At 42.7% G+C, this 20949-nt stretch overlaps 1 protein-coding gene and 1 long non-coding RNA gene across 15 annotated transcripts in view; one reads left to right on the forward strand and one right to left on the reverse strand.

Annotated features, from left to right (window-relative positions):
- Positions 1-20949, reverse strand: part of ANKS1B (ankyrin repeat and sterile alpha motif domain containing 1B) — a 1153827-nt gene that overhangs the window by 47503 nt on the left and 1085375 nt on the right. For 10 of the 14 annotated variants that reach the window (XM_086400851.1, XM_086400849.1, XM_086400857.1 and 7 more), the window contains 3 exons: positions 20017-20088; positions 4477-4488; positions 3505-3591 (listed from right to left, as the gene is read on the reverse strand). In XM_086400851.1, the coding sequence (XP_086256977.1) occupies positions 3505-3591; positions 4477-4488; positions 20017-20088 (171 nt within the window). Of the gene's footprint in view, positions 1-3504; positions 3592-4476; positions 4489-19732; positions 20089-20949 lie in introns of those variants that run through there. The other 4 variants (XM_086400848.1, XM_086400847.1, XM_086400846.1 and 1 more) reach the window with 1 other exon arrangement.
- Positions 10583-13282, forward strand: LOC147372274 (uncharacterized). Its single transcript, XR_015163968.1, has 2 exons — positions 10583-10713; positions 13113-13282. It is a non-coding gene; the product is annotated as an uncharacterized LOC147372274 (long non-coding RNA).

The following is a 20949-nucleotide window of genomic DNA, read 5'->3' on the forward strand; positions in this document are numbered from 1 at the left end:
AATGGGGTAGAGGCAACTGCTCCAGGTTAAAAAAATGCCAAAGACTTTCTTGAAGTTTAGATACAGTGAAAACAATGGTATCATAAGAATTCCATGAAGTTTTGAAACTTTAAAGACCAATTGACTATAACCTAGGGCTAAAGGAAGCGACTAAAATTGCTTCTAAGAAATGAAAAAGCAAATCAATTGGGATTTTTCTGATCAGGCTCCCCACAACTGTAATCTGATAATGGTAACTATACAAAAAAAATCTTCATGACCAAGATAATCACGATGGTGTGATCACTCACCTAGAGCCAGACATGCTGGAATGTGAAGTCAAGTGGGCCTTAGAAAGCATCACTACGAACAAAGCTAGTGGAGGTGATGGAATTCCAGTTGAGCTATTTCAAATCCTGAAAGATGATGCTGTGAAAGTGCTGCACTCAATATGCCAACAAATTTGGAAAACTCAGCAGTGGCCACAGGACTGGAAAAGGTCAGTTTTCATTCCAGTCCCAAAGAAAGGCAATGCCAAAGAATGCTCAAACTACTGCACAATTGCACTCATCTCACATGCTAGTAAAGTAATGCTCAAAAATCTCCAAGCCAGGCTTCAGCAATACGTGAACCGTGAACTTCCTGATGTTCAAGCTGGTTTTAGAAAAGGCAGAGGAACCAGAGATCAAATTGCCAATATCCGCTGGATCATGAAAAAAGCAAGAGAGTTCCAGAAAAACATCTATTTCTGCTTTATTGACTATGCCAAAGCCTTTGACTTTGTGGATCACAATAAACTGTGGAAAATACTGAAAGAGATGGGAATACCAGACCACCTGATCTGCCTCTTGAGAAATTTGTATGCAGGTAAGGAAGCAACAGTTAGAACTGGAATTGGAACAACAGACTGGTTCCAAATAGGAAAAGGAGTAGGTCAAGGCTGTATATTATCACCCTGCTTATTTAACTTCTATGCAGAGTACATCATGAGAAACGCTAGACTGGAAGAAACACAAGCTGGAATCAAGATTGCTGGGAGAAATATCAATCACCTCAGATATGCAGATGACACCACCCTTATGGCAGAAAGTGAAGAGGAACTCAAAAGCCTCTTGATGAAAGTGAAAGTGGAGAGTGAAAAAGTTGGCTTAAAGCTCAACATTCAGAAAACGAAGATCATGGCATCCGGTCCCACCACTTCATGGGAGATAGATGGGGAAACAGTGGAAACAGTGTCAGACTTTATTTCCGGGGGCTCCAAAATCACTGCAGATGGTGACTGCAGCCATGAAATTAGAAGACGCCTACTCCTTGGAAGGAAAGTTATGACCAACCTAGATAGCATATTGAAAAGCAGAGACATTACTTTGCCAATAAAGGTTCATTTAGTCAAGGCTATGGTTTTCCTTGTGGTCATGTATGGATGTGAGAGTTGGACTGTGAAGAAGGCTGAGCGCCGAAGAGTTGATGCTTTTGAACTGTGGTGTTGGAGAAGACTATTGAGAGTCCCTTGGACTGCAAGGAGAGCCAACCAATCCATTCTGAAGGAGATCAGCCCTGGGATTTCTTTGGAGGGAATGATGCTGAAGCTGAAACTCCAGTACTTTGGCCACCTCATGCGAAGAGTTGACTCATTGGAAAAGACTCTGATGCTGGGAGGGATTGGGGGCAGGAGGAGAAGGGGATGACAGAGGATGAGATGGCTGGATGGCATCACTGACTCGATGGACGTGAGTCTGAGTGAACTCCGGGAGTTGGTGATGGACAGGGAGGCCTGGCGTGCTGCAATTCATGAGGTCGCAAAGAGTTGGACACGACTGAGCGACTTAACTGAACTGAATGGTAACTGAACTGACTCATTGGAAAAGATCCTGATGCTGGGAAAGATTGAGGGCAGGAGAAGAAGGGGACGACAGAGGATGAGATGGTTGGATGGCAACGCCGACTCAATGGACACGGGTTTGGGTGGACTCCAGGAGTTGGTGATGGACAGGGAGGCCTGGTGTGCTGCGGTTTTGGGGTTGCAAGGCATTTGACATGACTGAGCGACTGAACTGAACTGAATGGTAACTATCAATGACATATTGCCAGGTTGAAGCCATCATCCACCTAAGGCATCTGACTCTGAGTGTGCTCTGGACATCATTGGCTAGCTTGAGTAGGCTGCATTATCAGCTTTCTGCCTGGGTTTCAGGACTGCTTCTAAAACTGGGAGGTTGTTCTCCTCAGTAGACTTGGGGAGCTTGGGCTTATCTGACCACTGACACAGCAGTCTTCTTCATTACAGAAAACAAACTGGGAAGGCTTTCAGTGGGTGAAAGCCATTGAATCTGGGGATTCACATAGTCAGGCTTATTACAGTCAAGAGTCATTGGCTACAGGATGTTTCCCTGAATCTAAATCCAGGTGCCCTGGTCATAAATTTCCATCATTTAAATTCATCTGATTCATGACTTCTGCTTCCTTTCCCCAGAATGGAGTGGGTCCAACCGGGAGGACTGGGTAGGCAGTCCAGAAAACAAACAGTGTTCACCAATGGGGATCACCTCATTTCCCCAATTTCTATACTTTATTGGTTGGAAGGATGGAAGACTAAAATGCAGGGACATGTGGGGGTTTGGGAGGAAAAGCCAGTCAGGTTTGAGTTTCTGGAGGGTGAGAGTGGTCACACCCGCATTTTCTAGTTTAGCACCTGCACTCCGTCATCTTTGCCAAGAAAGGACACTTTTGAAGTAAAATGTAACCTGTTTGTCTGCACTTGACCTTGGAGCCCATGAACCATTCTCCCAGTGAGTGCAAGGTCATAGCATGGTCACAGCATGGCCTGAGCTTTTCGGATGGCGCCTCTTAAGAAAACAATGCAGTTGAAACCCTCTCTTCCATCTCAATAGTTGAGAATGAAATGCAATTATACGATGTAAAAGCCAGAGCGTGTGTTCCCTGTGTCAGGTATTCATTACATACATCAAAAGAAAGCACAGGCGTATCTCTGGAGAAAGGGAGAAACAAACACTCTAGTCTGTTGCCTAGTGACACTTCCTCTGACGGAGGAATGAACACTGATGCGTTTTCACTCTAGACATGATTTTTCCTGTTTTAATGTTCCCTGGACCCAAAGGGATATCGTCAGATCCTGAACAGCACAGTCTATGAGGGAAGGTACCTTGGAAAGGTGAATGCAAAATATGTGTAGAAATCCTGGATCAGGCCTCCAAATGCAAGGTGCCCGTGTGTGTGCCCGTGTGTGTGTGTGTGTCTACAGCTGTGTTTAGGGAGCATGGAGGTGGGGGTTGGGGAGTGATTAAAATGGGGGCTGATGGGACTTCCCTGGTGGTCCAGTGATTAAGACTCCAGTGGTTAAGACTTAAACTCAGGTTTGATCCCTGCTTGGGGAACTAAGATCCCACATGCCACATGATGTGGCCAAAACATTAAGAAAAATTAAGTAAAATGGGGATGTTAAGTATGATGGGAAGCAAAGGATTTTAGATCACTTACTCGGGACTGTAGAGGTATGGTACCCACCTTATTTGTTGCATCAATAAATTTGACTCCTTTATACGAGACAGAAAGGATGATAGTAGGGACCTTCTTCATTTGCTCTGTAGACTTCTGAAATTAAAATTAGAAAGCTGTTAGAGCAGTTTGTGTTGCATGGCAACTGTAGCACATAATTTTTTCTCTTGAAAGATAAAAATAAGCTCAAGTTAAAAACAACACCACCACCACACACACACACCAAACATACTCTAATTTAAATGTATGTCTCTCTTCTCTTGGGCTCAGCTCTGGTTTAGGTTTCTAAAGTATCTGTCTTGCACTTGAGGATCTAAATAAAGCTTTTCTGCTGCTTCATGTGGGTGAAGGAATACTGCCTTTTTGTGACACCAAGAGGAGAAACAAACAGCTCCGTCCCCTACTGCAATTTCAAGCGACATTCTTTTGAAGAGAGTTAAGCCATGTCAGATGGAACTCTGAGGGTGAGTTTAGCATGAACAAAATACATGCCACCTCTCCCTGTTTCTTCCCAGTCTCTTTCTTCAAGGTACAAGGCATGTCTGAATACATACTTAAAATCGGGATTTAGAATACATCATTGTGAATTTTTCTTGCACCTGGCCAAATCTGTAAAAGCTGGTAGCATATTTGCAGCAGAATTGCTTGTGGCCACATAGGATATAATACCACTCCATGATGCTCGATCCCTCTGGGAGCAGGCTGTATTTTGAGCCATAGTAAAATCGGACAGTCCAGGTAACCTACTTCATCATTTAGAGGTGAGGGTAATCCCTTAGGCTAAAGTTCTTATGCTAGATGTCCATAATGGCTGAATCTTCAAAAAGTTTCTCTGTAATTTAGCATTTGCCTTTTCTGGTTAGTTTTATCATTCATCACAGGTCACCTGCATCACAGGTCACCTGCATCACAGGTCACCCGCATTACAGTTCCTGCTGTGGACACTCCTAATAATCACATTAAACATCATGAAGAACTTACCTGACAGTTAGCCTGATGGATTTTCCAGACAAGACAGGTGAGAACATAATAGGAGAGAAAATACGTAAAAAGGTGAGAGGAAACAATTTCAGTAATTCACCAACAACACAGACTCATTAGATAGTAAAGAGAACAGGCTCTACAGATACATGTTGATGCAGTACAACTGTTATTTTACAGAAACTGCTGCAGGCTTTTCCAGACCCTGTCTCTCCTTTGTTTTTACTGTTTTCTCATTGTTCTGTTTACTGCATTGCACAGTCTTATTATGACTGACACGCACGAGCCTTCTGCTTTGAGCATTCCAGGACCAGCTGTCTTATGTACATTAAGGGAATTGAGGGAAAATATGAACTTTCTTGATTTCTTCATTTATATTACCCGTTTTTCATTTATAAACTCTGAAATGTGACCAGAATGAAAGAAGATCCGATAGGCTGAATACAACTCATTGAACTCCGTAATGATAATTACATTTCATCTTTCACTTGAGCCATGGAAAAGGTGTTTCACATTTTCCTGGTTGTTTTGACACACCTTTTTGAGAGCTACTATATCTGCATCAGAGATAAAGAAAATTGATTACTGAGAGTATTACTATGTAATATTAAGTGTTTCATTCAGTACAGAAAAAAAGCAGAGCCTGTGAAGTGCTTTTTAACTAGTTTTAAAATTACCCAGACTCACCAGTTTTCTTTTGTGATTGCCGAAAAGAGATATGAAATTGGAATGTAAGGTTAGATACTTTTATTTTTGAATACTTTATCCAACCAGCTCTTAGAAACGTACAAGATAAATTGAAGGCTAGAAGAAATAACATGCAGCATCTGACTGGAAGGTAAAACCGTGGGCTGAATTCTGTAAAGAGAGAGGCTGTGGCAGGAACAGGCAGCACTTTGGTGGCCTGAATGTGTGTGTGAAGGGACGGAATGTATGGTGGACTGAACGTGTGCATACATGTGAAGAATTCCTTGCAAAGAGTAACAATGGGTTCCAACAAATCACCTTGCCCATCTCTTGTGAATACACTCTCGTGGACAGATATCTGTGACATGAAATAGTATTAACATACACCTAACATATGGAGAACGAAATGGCAACCCACTCCAGTATTCTTGCCTGGAGACTTTCAGGGACAGAGAAGCCTGGTGGGCTACAGTCCATAGGGTCGCAGAGCGTCAGACACAACTGAGCAACTAACACACACATGTTCCCCTAACATAAGGTTAAAATGCCAACATGTTATGTAGTGTTAAGAAACCCCATCCCTAAGAAAAAAGAAAAGCCATCTGTTATTCATTCTGCAACTGAGTGGATATTAAGTGGCCCACAAGCTGGAGAAATGCAGTCTACTTTGGAGGATGTCACAGAGACCTCAGATCGTGTGCAGACTTCACTCTGCTGAATGCGGCTGTCTAGTGCTATTTGAGATGGATTCTGAGCTGCGTCTGGGCTCTGCAGTAAGGAGGGTTGGGAACAACGTCTGCCGTGGACAGGGAGAGACATATCACCATTCCGGGCTTGAGCGCAGCTACAACACAAATGTTGACAAATGTGACAGAGATGTGAACAGAGTCCTTCCAGACTGCTGGGCAGGAAGAGCCTCACTCTGGTGAGGGAGTGGGCAAGTCTTCATCCATTCAACCAGCTGCCTCCTGAGCCAGGTGACTGACCTGGCTCTTCAAGGATGGATAGGATTCTCCAGGTGGCAGAAGAGGACTAAAGAGGCCGTTTTAGCAGCAGAATCAACATACAAATGCACACATCTGGAAATGAGAAATAATATGGTGGGTTTGGATAACTGGTGGGAGATTAGGATGGTATAGTAGGTTTGGATGGTTGTAACTTACTCTGCCAACCTAGGATCCATTGGATGCTTTCAAGTAGGGAGTGACTTGATCAGGTCTGTGTTGCAGAAAGATAGCTACAGTGGGTTGTATGGACTGAAACAGCTAGAGGCTGAACGTGGGGAGGGAGGAAGGTATAAATTCAAACCAGAGTCCTACGCCCCCAAGTTGAGGTAGATGCTCTGGAGAATGGAAGGGAAGCTGCCATTCTGATGAGGAAGAATCAAGAGGATCTTCTGACTGGTCCACATGGTGAGCGGTAGGATGCTGAGGACTAAGAGGCCATTAGCTGAGATAAGGACCACTAGAGCGGACTGCGCTTTTGCAAGAAACCTTTCTGAATCCGATTATCACCTTGATAATCTGGCAGAGATGTCCAGCAGGAAACCGGACATAAGAATTAGATCTGGAAATCCAAACAGAGAGGGGGTGACCGAGGAAATAGGAGCAGACAAAGTGGCTCAGAGTGAACTAGAGGAGGGCTAAGAATCACCTTGCAGGGGATGGTTAATACTTAAGAAGTTAAGTATTAATGAAGAAATGGGGAAGAAAGTAGAGTCAATGAAGGAACCTGAAACAAAGTTGGAAGAAGCCTGACAGCAGGATCATGAAGTCAAGAGAAGATTCCTTAGACAGTGGGAGCAGTGCCCGATGTCAAGAGGACTAAAAAGGCCTACAAATGTGTGCCCAGTGCAGTGGCAGGCACACACAGGCATGGTTGCTACTTTTATTGGGTTTCCTGGCTGAAAGCCCCAGCTTGGGAAAACAGAAAAATCTGTTGCTGATTTTACCAAAAGGGGCTTCAGAAGGAGAACGGTGGCAGCAGACACAGAAAACCTCAACGGTGCAATGAATCAAGAATCCGTGCTTTCCTAACCGGAGGCCACAATGGGGTTCCAGTGCTGCAGGCTACACGCAGGCCTAGGAGGGCTGGTGTGGGGTGGCTGCATGTTGTGGCCCAAACTGTACTTCTCTTCCCACTGAGTCAAGACAAGACGACGATGGATCCGGCCAGGGAGGGGCTGTGGGAGGTCTTCAGGGTAATCACCTCCTTTAAGGCATTTCTATTCTGTACAAGAGATACAGATCCAATCTCTTTCTAGAGGATTTTCTGATGGTGTACTTTACAGAGCTTTAAAGAGGTCTATTCACACATGATTTTAATGAAAGATGAAAATGCAGAGAAAGAAGGTAAATATACTGAGTCTTCACTGGCTAATCAGGGAGGCAAGAAATCCAATAAGCGCTTCATTTTATGAAGGCTTTTCGGATATTAAAATGTGAGCTCAGGGCTTCCCCGGTGGCTCCTGCCTGCCAATGCAGGAGACATGGGTTCAGTCCCTGATCTGGGTAGATCCCACCTGCCATGGAGCAACTACGCCTGTGGCCACAATGACTGAGCCAGTGCTCCTCAAGTCCACGTGCCTTATTGTGCTCTGCAACAAGAGAAGCCACTGCAAGCAGCAGCTCATGCACCACAACTAGAGCAGTGAAGATGCAGCACAGCCAAAAATGAGTAAACGAATAAAATTACAAAAAGAAAGGTGAGCCTGGAGCCTCAGCCCGACCCCAAGAAGCCGAAGTCCCTTCCTCCCCAGCTTCTCTTTCAGTGCTGTAATCATCTCCCACCCCACCACCCCCCGTCCAGGGTCGAAGGCACCTAGTCCGGACAACACTGCTCGAATTACAAAGCACTTGGTCTCAGGCAACTTGGTTCCTATGACCTAGCTGCATGCTTTGCTGTGTTTCTGGATGAATACTCCCAGAGGTGTATATTAAAAATTGAAGCCTTATTTATTTGTATAAATAGACTTCTCTTTTTCAGGCCCATTTCCTCAGTAAAATGCTCAGGGCAAACTTTCTTTTGTGGTTCCCTTTTGTTTCCAGTTGCCTTTTTCACCATGCCACACTCTAGGTGGAATTTCTAAGGTTTCTCAGAGTCTTCAAATCCCCACCAGCTTCATGTGTATGTGTATGTTTTAGTCGCTCGGTCACGTCCAACTCTGCAACCCCATGGACTCCTCTGGGGGTCCGCCAGGCTCCTCTGTCCATAGGATTCTCCAGGCAAGAATACTGGAGTGGGTTGCCAGTCCCTTCCCCAGAGGATTTTCCCGACTCAGGGATCGAACCTGGGTCTCGTGCATTACAGGTAGATTCTTTACCCTCTGAGCCTCTAGGGAAACCCTCAGCTTCACAGGGGAGACTAATGTGTAACGAGGACCTCTGCCTACCTAATGAGCTGTATGCTCATGGGTAATGCCCCAGATTAACTTCACTTTTGCACCATCCTGCTCTCCCACTGAAAGCTGAAAGAATATAGTGATATTTCATTGTATTTTCTTCACAATTTCCCCAATTATCATCCTTTTATTCTTTCAAGAGAAACAGTATTTAGTTATATACAGATGTTACCTTTCTGAAACCTATAATTAAATGCAAGTACTGAATCAATTCAAAGCCAGTCCTTTCTTTAGCACTTGGGTTTATATTGTTTTTAAGCATCACACAGAACAGGGATCATAATTTCCTATCTGGGGGCAGGCCCCTGTAATACTGTTTGTAATAGAAAAAGTAACTGAACACTCTTACAGCATTTTTTTCTTTAAAGAGGGATTTTTGGATTCACCAAGGAAAGTAGTAACAACCATCTTTAATTTTTTTTCAAATACTTTTCATTTCCTTTTAAAGTACAAATTATGAACTGCTTGGAATATTTGTATCAAGTCAGAAATTGCCATTGAGCTTTTCTAGCCTTACACCCCCAAAATAGTTTCTTATTTTCTAATGCAGAATCAACAGTGTGAGAACATATTTTTTTGCAATACAGGGGCCCTTGGATCCCAGAGCAGAGCTTCCCAGGTGGCAGTAGTGGTAAGTGCTTGCCAATGCAGGAGACATAAGAGACCTGGGTTCGATCCCTGGGTCGGGATGATCCTCTGGAGAAGGAAACGGCAACGAACTCCAGTATTCTTGCCTGAGAATCCCATGGACAGAGGAGACTGGCAGGCTTTAGTCCATGGGGTTGCAAAGAGTTGGACACAACTGAAGTGACTTAGCACGCATGGATCTCAAAGCAGGACTTTCATGGGTAAATGAGAGCAAAGAAGTTTAGAGCTGAGACTAGAAGCACTTCAGTTGTGAGCTGCAATGTGAGGTTTGGGTCCAGAGTGACATTTATGCTCCTAATAGGAATCAATTGTGCCCCAGAGTCAGTACAGAGTGAAGAGCCCACAGGGAGGGTATCACTGACCCCTCATTCTTACAAAACCCGATCACTGCCAGGGGGTGTTTTAAGCACAGGCTGGCACAGATTTCTCGATGGTCTACTGCCATCCAACTCATAGCATATATTAACCTACACACAGCTACCCTGAGGATGCTTTCTAGTGAGATAGCCAGTGCTGAGTCATAACTATTACTTTTGCCATATAATACTTCCCTTATTTCAACGCTTAATTATTATATTTAGTTTCAGCAAGTAAATTAAAACAGGATCAAACTTTTATGTTTGGGAGGCCCAAGTGACTCTCAAACAATTAAAAAACCACACCAAACAAGCAATATTGTGGCGATTTTTGTATTTGGCAGAACCAGCTAAGTTGCAGGGAGTGTTAACAGAGAAAAAGCAGACTGCAAATTAGCCATCTGAAATGAACTCTTACCCTTCGAAGCTCAGTTTCAAGGTTACTTTCTGGGAAAAGCTCAGTTTTGGAGTCCCTTCCTGGTCAGTTTCTGGCCTCCTGGCTGAAGGGGCTACTTTCCTCCCCTTTCCTTCCTTCGCGGTGGGGGTGGGGCTGTCTGCTTCCCTGTGAGGCCCGCCCCTTTCCGAGAGGCCCGCCCCCACCTTTCCAAATTTGTCCTACAACGACTAGCACATGGTCTCAGATGAAACTTATGAAGGTGCCATTTTTTTTTAAAAGGTCAAAATGGCTAAATACCAGCAATTTTACAGGAATCAATCTAAAAGCTGCTGAAATCTATGACTGTTAAAGGAATGAGCAAATGAATTAATGTAGTACAGCAATGAGTAGGAAGCCAGCTTTACAGAGAAGAATTGCAGTCCCAGCCTCTCAACACGTGGAGAGCTCAGAACACTTTGCAGAGAACCCAGATGCTCCAAAGAATTTGGGAGGAGAACCACAGATGTGATGAGAGATGCACCGAGACAGACTCCTCTGGGGTGGCAAACGCTTCACAGATCCCATGATAGTTCAGCTTCAAGGAGAGGGTTAGGCCTTGGCAACAGGAAACTGGCTCCAACTGCCAGCACCAAGATAAGAAGGAAAGCCTCTTTGAGAGGGCAGAAGAATCATTAGAGGCAAAGCTGAGAAGTTTCCCCCTCTGCTTTTTAATCATAGTGTCACTCTCATCTGTTCCTAATGACTTCGGGGTAAGTCTCACTTGGCCGGGAAATGAGGGTATAAATGACCTCACAAGGGCTTTTCTGGTCACAAGGACTCTGACCCAAAGGCTCAGCGAATATAGAGCCTAAGTAAGGCCACGTGACCGGGACAGTGCAGCAAGCAGCAGCCATTTAAACCAGTCCTCTTGCCTAAGATTCGGCTATTGTGTGTACTGTCAGAGTAAAGAACATGGCCTGGCCGAGTCTGCAGGGCACAAAGCAATGCCCTCGATCTCTGTTGCTCCAGCCCTGGCTGGTTTCCAGGCACTGTGGCACAGTGTTCTACCAGGACAGTCTGTCTACACGGCAGCCTTACTGGTTGCTCATGGACCAATGCAGTGGTTCTCAAACTTGAGAGCATCTGAATCCCATGGAGTGCTTGGTAAATAACAGACTGTCAGATGCCACCCCTAGAGTTTCTGGTTCCAGAAGTGCTGTAGGCCAAGTGTTTGTACTCCCTACCCCCAAATTCATTCACTGAATCCTAATGCCCAACTGGTGGTATTAGGAGGTGGGGCCTTTATAGGATTGCAAGCTCATGAGTGTGGAGCCCTCAGGAAAGGGACTCTGTGCACGTGTGTGTGCTCGGCTGTGGCCAACTCTTTGTGATTGTAGCCTGCCCAGCTCCTCTGTCCATGGGATTCTCTAGGCAAGAACACTGGAGCAGGTTGCCATGCCCTCCTCCAGGAGATCTTCCCAACCCAGGAACTGAACATGTGTCTCTTGCATCTCCTGCCTTGGCAGGCAGATTCTTTACCACTGAGCCACCTGGGAAGCCCCCAGGAATGGAATTATTGTGTTTATAAAAGAGACCTGAGAGCTCCCTTGCCTCTCCTGTCAAGGGGGCAGGGTGAAAAGCTGGCCGTCTATGAACCAGGAAAAGTTCCTTTGCCAGACACCAAACCTGCCAGGGCCTTGATCTTGGACTTCTCAGCTTCCAGAACTATGAGAAATAAATTCCTCGCAGTTTTTGTTATAGTGGCTCTAAACGACTGAGACAGTAAGTCAGTGGTAGCGCCCAAGAGTCTGCATTTCTAACAAGTTTCCAGATGCTGCTAATGCTGCCAGTTTGGGGACCACACTGAGAATTTCTGCTCTAAAAATACAGTTGATCAATTTGATTGAAAGTCACTGTCAGAACTGTTCTCTGCTGCCATGAATACAAAGTTGTGCTACAACTTACATTAATTCAGAGAGACGTTAATTTATCAAAACATGCTATTTCCACTTGACAAGTGATTTCCAAAAATCCTTAGTTAGCACTTAGCTGAAGATCTTGGTCTTCAGAACAATTAACAAGTATTATTTAATTTGGCCATGGTTCCTCAGGGACTGTGAAAGTATAATAAAACATTATGCACATAAAATAAAGGGTTCGGGTCCTAAAGACAGATTCTAGAGTTATATCTGGAATAGATGTTGACCAGATAGAGCTGATAGGCCCAGGGGTCATGGTGGAGATGTGTCTTCTCATAGAAATTCCCCATATGTGTGTGTGCTAAGTTGCTTCAGTAGTGTCTGATTCTTTAAGACCTTATGGACTGTAGCCCACCAGGCTCCTCGGTCCATGCGATTCTCCAGGCAAGAATACTGGAGTGGGTTGCCATGCCCTCCTCCAAGAGATCTTCCCGACCCAGGGATTGAACCCGTGTCTCTTAAGTCTCCTGCATCGGCAGGCAGGTTCTTTACCATTAGTGCCACCAACGCACCCTCAACTGGGAACACATCCAACATATCCTGAGAGATGTGACATGCAAACATCAATACATATTTGGAGACTGCTTCTCAGAGTATAAATTGGAACAATTTTTTTGTAAAGCAGTTTGGCAATACTTATCAAGAGTTTCAAAATGGGTATACTCTTTGACCTACTCATTCTACATTTAGTGGCTTATTCTAAAGACATAATCAGACCCGTTGCAATAGACTTAGGTTTATGGACGTTATCCATAGTATTGGTTATAACTGGAAAAAAATGGAAATAAACTAATAATCAACCAGGGGAAATGGTTAAATAAGTTTACTTCAGTTATGGATTGGAGTATTTTTCAACGGGCACAAATAATATTGGGGATGAATAGTTATTGGAATAAAAATGTTTCAAAATATATTTTAAAACAGATTAAAACAGTAGGCTCATAACATTTCCATTTTTTTGTAGAAAAGTGATGCTTATGAATGTATAATCAGTCTGGAGGATTACATACAAACAAGGTGTTAACAGGTGTTTACCACTGCGGGATGATAAAACTACATTTTTTTTTTTTTTTTAACTACAGTTGTTCTTATTTCTCTTTTCTGTATCTCTATTTGAAAGTTGACTAATAATGAATGTATATTGCTTTTGTAAGAAGCAAATGTAAGTTTAAAAAATTGAAACTTTCCAGGAAGATCCCACATGCCATGGAGCAACGAAGACCACGTGCCACAACTGCTGAGCCTGTGCTCTGGAGCCTGGAAGCCACAACTTCTGAGGACCAAGGGCCCTACACAAGGCCCACAACAAGGGAAGCCGCCAGAATGAGGCGCTCTCACACCACACCTAGAGACTAGCCCCCACACACCACAGCTGGAGAAACTGCAGCAATGAAGACCCAGCACAGGCGAAAAATAAATAAAATTTTATATATATATATATACATGACTTCTATTTGAGTATCTCCTAAGGAAAGAGGACTCTTAATTTAACATTTCCATCTGATTCGAAAGTCTACCTTTTTCAAGCTTTCCAGTTCATTTCTTTCCTTGCAAGTATAGGAAAAAAGATGGTCTTCACGCTTCAACCAAGGCACAGACAATTATTTGGGAATCCATATATTTGAAAATTCAACTTTAGAATTGCTTTCAGATTGAAAGTTTAGAAATCATATAAATTAAAGGGTACAGACTCAACAAGAAGCCTGAAGGGATTGTGAAACTAAGCCCTTTGGGAAGCAGAGGTTCCAAAATCTAAACACACTGGAAGATTTGCTTATTGCTGACTTAAAAATAATTTTAAAATATTTCCATTCTTACATCAGAAAGGCTGGTTTCTACCTTATTGTAGTTGAGAACAGATATTTCCTTTTCTTTTTTTTTAGGGAAATTTCCTTGAACACATACACCGATGAACAATTCTAACCCTCAAATATGGGATTAGGGAAAGTCAGATTTCAGAGTACTAAATTGAATATAACGGCCTACCTCTTACAGGAGCAGATGTGTTCCTAATGGCATATTTAATTAGGGAAGTGAGAGTGCTATATATTACTGAAACATATACCCTGGGACAAAATTCAGGGTTGGGAAATAGGGTATGAGTAAGTCTAGGGAGGAAAATGGAATAGTGGAACCTCATGTGGTCAGAACAAATCCCTCATTTCACCAAACTCTGTACTTAGAATCTTTGAAGTGGCAGCTACTCATACCAAAGAGAATTGAAAGGCCAAAACAATCTATTGCTTTATAAAGTTCAGTCTGTGGACACATTATTTAAAAAAGGCAACTCCCAATCAGTTCAGAAACAAATTACCTCCCCTAAATATAAAATGAAAATTACATATAACATCCACAGTGCCCTTTTGTTTTTTTTTTTCTCTCTTTTGGCAATGACCTTTAAAAATTGGACAGAAGAAATTTCCCTGGTGGTCCAGTGGCTAAGACTCCGTGCTCCCAGTGCAGGAGGCCTGCGTTCAATCCCTGGTCAAGGAACCAGTTCCCCCACCTCACAACTAAGGCCCGGTGCAGCCAGATAATGAAACGCTGCTGCTAAGTCGCTTCAGTCGTGTCCGACTCTGCAACCCCATAGACTGCAGCCAACCAGGCTCCCCGGCCCTGGGCTTGTCCAGGCAATAAATATATTAAAAACAAACTGGACAGAAGAGTGCAGGGTTCCTAGGTGTTTGAATACTCTCTTTTATACTGTGTATTAATATACAGAAAACGGGCAAGGGCTGGGGCACTGGCATCAGAGGTGGGGAAAAACAAATGAAACATTCCAGAGCAAATCTAACCATCAATTTACTTATTTCTCAAACATTTGGAGGAAGAGGTCTACGTGTTTTAAGATTTTACTGAACTAGACCCTTCACAGGCATTCTTTTATGGAATCATCACGACCATCTCCTAAGGCAGCTATTACACAGCAGGCCTTGGGGATACAGTATACATGGTTCCTGCCTTCTATGGGCATGGGGCAGGGGCAGCCAGATGTTACGGAGTGTGATGTGAGGTGTGGCAGAGGCAAGGTTCCCTGCTCTCTGTGTAACATGTTAGGGGAGCACATATTCAGGACCACAGAGCCAGGATTCCTCTCAGGAGTCCTTTCAGAATGAAGACTGTCTCTGACCATACATTTAGCCAGAAAACCCAACCAGGAACATAAAGGCAGCACCAAATGAATGCGTTCAGAGATCTGTTACAGCTTCTCACGTATTACTAAGATAGGTCTTAAAATTTTAATTTTAAATAGACATGTCTGTAAAGCTGTCATGGGAAAGGAAATAAGCAGCCAAGTTGTACCACTGAAGTGCAAAATAATTCATAGAAATCATTCTTCCTAAGATAGTTTTGCAGGCTTTTATTTTTTAAAAAGGCAATTTTACTTTAAAAATGATCAGGGTTTCCTGCAAGTTTCTATTGATTCTTTCCCAATAAACACAATTTAAAAGGTAATTTTAAGATAAGAATTATTTAGGGTTTAGATCTGGGACGGGGGCTGTGGGAAACCTGATAAATGTGTGTGTCCGTGTGTGTGTGTGTGTTGAGTTGCTTCAGCTGGGTCTGACTCTATGAGCTGTCAGGCTCCTCTGACTATGGGATTCTCCAGATAAGAATACTGGAGTGAGTTGCTGTGCTCTCTTCCGGGGAATCTTCCCAATCCAAGGATTGAACCCATGTCTCTTGTGTCTCCTGCACTGGCAGGCAGGTTCTTTACCACCACTAGTTAACTATGCTATATTTTTAATTGAAATAATAGGTGTATAATAGAACACTAGGAGAGCAATGTAGAATTATCTTTATTTCAGGACTGAGGGGATCTTAGAGATGAATAAACAAGCTTAGATAAACTTAGAAATTAACCAGTTGTGACTATCAAACAAACACTCCAAGTGCTTCTGAGAAGGGAAAACTGTGCTTGGTTTCTGCTGCGGCAAAGTGAATGTGCTGAAGGAAGTGTCATGGAAAAAAAAAGTTACAGTTGATAAGTATGAAATTTAAAAAAATCTCCTAAAGTTTTTATGTTAGCACACTGGAATGTACCCCAAATTACTACATATGTCTGTACCTAAATGGTTTAATTTAGTTGGTACCGCTGGATCATCGAAAAAGCAAGAGAGTTTCAGAAAAAAATCTATTTCTGCTTTACTGACTGTGCCAAAGCCTTTGACTGTGTGGATCACAATAAACTGTGGAAAATTCTGAAAGAGATGGGAATACCAGACCTCTTGAGAAACCTATATGCAGGTCAGGAAGCAACAGTTAGAACTGGACATGGAATAACAGACTGGTTCCAAATAGGAAAAGGAGTACATCAAGAAGGCTGTATATCGTCACCCTGCTTATTTAACTTCTATGCAGAGTACATCATGAGAAACGCTGGGCTGGAAGAAGCACAAGCTGGAATCAAGATTGCCAGGAGAAATATCAATAACCTCAGATATGCAGATGACACCACCCTGATGGCAGAAAGTGAAGAGGAACGCAAAAGCCTGTTGATGAAAGTGAAAGAGGAGAGTAAAAAAGTTGGCTTAAAGCTCAACATTCAGAAAACGAAGATCATGGCATCTGGTCCCATCACTTCGTGGGAAATAGATGGGGAAACAGTGGAAACAGTGTCAGACTTTATTTTGGGGGGCTCCAAATCACTGCAGATGGTGACTGCAGTCATGAAATTAAAAGACGCTTACTCCTTGGAAGGAAAGTTATGACCAACCTAGATAGTATATTTAAAAGCAGAGATATTACTTTGCCAACAAAGGTCCGTCTAGTCAAGGCTGTGGTTTTTCCAGTGGTCATGTATGGATGTGAGAGTTGGACTGTGAAGAAAGTTGAGCACTGAAGAATTGATGCTTTTGAACTGTGGTGTTGGAGAAGACTCTTGAGAGTCCCTTGGACTGCAAGAAGATCCAACCAGTCCAGCCTAAAGGATATCAGTCCTGGGTGTTTATTGGAAGGACTGATGCTGAGGCTGAAACTGCAATACTTTGGCCACCTCATGCGAAGAGTTGACTCATCGGAAAAGACCCTGATGCTTGGAGGGATTGGGGGCAGGAGGAGAAGGGGACGACAGAGGATGAGATGGCTGGATGGCATCACCGACTCGATGCACATAGGTTTGAGTAGATTCTGGGAGTTGGTGATGTACAGGGAGGCCTGGCGTGCTGCGATTCATGGAGTCACAGAGAGTCGGACATGACTGAGCGATTGAACTGACTGAATCTTATAGACACTTTAAGGGTTCCTGAAACTACTCTAAAACTATTTATCAACATAAATGATCCATTTTCAGATATTTTAAAACTCAAGGCAATAAATGTTTAATCGGCTCATGTGAGAGGTACTGAGTGTGCACGTGCTCAGTCGCTCAGTCGTGTCTGACTCTTCGTGACCGCATGGACTGTAGCCCACCAGGCTCCTCAGTCCATAGGATTCTTCAGGCAAGAATACTGGAGTGGGTTGCCATGCCCTCCTCTAGGGGATCTTCCCAACCCAGGGATTGAATCCATGTCCTCTTATGTCTCCTGCCTTGACAGGCAGATTCTTTATCACCAGTGCCACCTGGGAAGCCCAAGGCACTTTATTTCTATTATTATTACATTAGCTCCACCTCAGATCACCAGGCATTAGATGCCAGAGGTTGAGGACCCCTGCCCTAACGTACTTCCCCTAAGGAGATCTGATTCTACTGGGACTTTTGGCTGAAATGTCACCATATTGAAAACAGAACAGTAACTGGAGGTTCAAAGGGAGCATTAACTGCAAACTGAGATCCACAGCATTTTCAGTCAGTGAGAGCTCTAGTTCACAAATCAATAGTCCCAGATAGCAGATCAAATTTGCACTTCTGGTGTTTAAAGGCTCTGATGAACCCAGTGAGTGCAACTTTAGCTACTTTGTCAAAGACTGATATTTATTTAATCAAGATGGGAAATAAGGGTTTTTTGATATCCCAAGTAGCAATGAAGTTCTTATTTTCATGTAAACTACTCAAAATAAACACCAAGGGCAGCAAACTGGAAGAACACCCTAAAGAACAGAAGAATGGCTTCTAAATAGATGGCTTTTTCATTTTAAGCAACAGACAAGTATTTAACTAAATTATTCTCCACTGAGACTGTTGAAATGGTTTTGCTATTGCTGTCCAAATGGAATTTCAGATCCACTTAATTTCAAGAAATTGACTGAAATTTAAATCACAGATCTGGTGTATTTTAGATGGTGCTATGTGCTCTATGTGCTACTTATGCTCATTACTGCACTGACGTAGCTGGATTCAGATAACTGAGTTAATAGTACTAAATCAGAGATGCCAAATTAATTTCTTCGACATGTTCATGAACGGCTCTAAAATTATTGAGGCTTGATGATTAAAAACCTTTCCCATTTTCTTATTGTTCTTTGAGAGATAATTAGAATACAAGTTTTCCAGAATTATAAAAACAAGGAAGAACCCTAATGGGATCTAGTCCAATGTTCTTATTTTCTAAGAAAATGAAGCCCAGGAAAAGCAGGGGAATGTAGTAGTTAAAAGCTTGGGCTCTGGAGTCAGCCAGACCCAGTCCCAGATTGGCAAGTTATTCACTGTCTGATCTTGGGAAAGTTATTTAATCAGTTTCTTCACCTACAAAATGGGGCTAACAACAGTATTAATCTCACAGCTTTGTGGTAAAGATTAGATGAGCAAACGCTCAAGGTATTCAGCACAGAAGATTGGCACATTGTAACTACTCAGTAAATTTACCAGTTATTATGACAAAACAGCGACTCCTAAGGCAAGTAAGCACCAACAGAACTGGAACTTGGAGCTCCTGTACATATCAGGGATTTTTTTTAAAAATCTAAACACAGTACCTGTAATAAAGATTCCTTGGTCCTGACAATTTAAGTATACTATACCTACATCAAATAGAAAGACAACTGTTTCAGTCCTTCTGCTACTGAATTCATCAAAATATCAAATCAGCCATTACATACAGAGGCATCAATGTCATGAAGATTCATACATGTTTAGTGTTCCATGAGCAATGACTGTTAAATTACATGCTTTTAAGTATTTCCCACCAAAGCTGCTTGTATAAAATAAATGATAAACAGAAGTTAGGGTTTCACTTGCTAATGATCTCAAACTTGACTGGTTAGTTGCTATGTGGATTAAGTCCGATATTCTTACTTTGTATCATCAGTCAGATATCACCATGGCTTCTACACATCTGCTATGGAGGAAGAATAAGGGACACATGAAAGAAAAAGCCCACTGGATCTCTCTCAGTGAGAACTGGTTTGACTAATACAGGGTCCTGGGAACCCAGCAGCCACCAATCACAGACATTTGAAATTGCCATTTCTATCAAGACTGTGTCCTTACATGATTCAATTTGGAGTTGTATGGTTTTCTTATTTTAAAAAAATGAATAATTAAAAAGCTCCTAACCCACTCCAGTACTCTTGCCTGGAAAATCCCATGGACGGAGGAGCCTGGTAGGCTGTAGTCCATGGGGTCATGAAGAGTTGGACACGACTGAGCGACTTTACTTTCACTTTTCACTTTCATGCATTGGAGAAGGAAATGGCAACCCACTCCAGTGTTCTTGCCTGGAGAATCCCAGGGACAGCGGAGCCTGGTGGGCTGCCATCTGTGGGGTTGCACAGAGTCAGACACAACTGAAGTGACTTAGCAGCAGCAGCAAGGCATATTAGCTTTAAATAATATGCTCTCAATATTCCTACATTTGTTAATTTTTAGTTAGTTGGCAGTCTTTTCAGTAAGTATTCTCAGACTGCCAAGTGGGTGCTTAAAATATTTTTTTTTATAGTAAACTAAAGGTCATTTTTCTTGTAATCTGGAGATGATCAATGTATATAAAATTACTTTAAATCTTTAAAAATCAGAGTAACTGCATCCAACAGACATCAAATCGAACCACAGGGGCATAAACATGAACAAAAACCCAAATACCTTTTTATATAACACCAGTGTGATTCAGCAGACCAAAAGATGAAGAAAATAGGAATTTGAGAAGCAGCAATTTGTATCCATACCCAGTATTTAGTGTTTCAGTGACAAGAAATAAAATCGTTTGGCAAACTTACCCGCATTTTTGCACAAGCATCTTGGGTTGATTCTGTCCCCCTGAGCTCTTTTATCAGCATAGAACCTAAATACTGAAATACAAAAAAATAAATAAATAAATCAATGATTTATGAAAAACAGAACATAAATATGAGTAGCAATTTAAAAGCAGATTGTAGAAGTACTACTGGCCAGCTTTCCTGGTTGTAGGCTGCTGCATAACTTTTAAAAACTAACAGTAACTAATTCTAACAAATAAACGTATGTATACAGAGAATGCAGCAGAATTAACCACAGTTCTGAAAGCTGTAAATTGCTCTTTATAATAAAACTGCAGTAGTTTCTAAAGATGCCATCTTTCAGATCATATTTAACTGCAAAATGGGGCCATCTAAAAATGTTTTCCCTTTTTTTTTTTTTGAGGCAGCAATGTCTGCAAAAATAAATCACATCACTATCTATGTAATTACAGGGTTGTATGAGACAGCTGAGAAGCGAAGCAACATACACCCCATTTGGACTTAGTTGGCTGCATAGGTAATTAATGTTAGGCTGCTCTTAGGCAGAGACAAAGTTTGGGACCTTTTTCATTCTCAGTTCCGTGCCCGGTGGTTGATCCACCTGAGAATGGGCTGGACGTATGCGGGGAGAGAGAACGCCATTCTCAGTTGTTCCACAGCCCAGGGAGCTGAGTTCCTTGGTGCAAACTGACACTGGAGGGGCTGAACAGGGCGGGAGAAGGATGGTAGTATCTCCTGCCAGGAATCACCACTTTGCTGTTAGGTGATAGGCTCCAATGCTGCCTTAGTACAGATGGTCACACACACTCCAAGCTCTGGCCGGGGGTAAAAAGTTTTTAGCAAAATGTCTGTTTTGCCTTCCTATCAATTGACTCTCCTTCAACCTTTTGAAAGGGGCTTCCCAGGTGACGCTAGTGGTAAAGAACCTCCCTG

Source organism: Bos grunniens, chromosome 5 (assembly GCF_055505025.1).
Source record: "Bos grunniens cultivar Pamir isolate PY7600 chromosome 5, Bosgru_T2T1.0, whole genome shotgun sequence".
NCBI classification, from domain to species: Eukaryota; Metazoa; Chordata; class Mammalia; order Artiodactyla; family Bovidae; genus Bos; species Bos grunniens.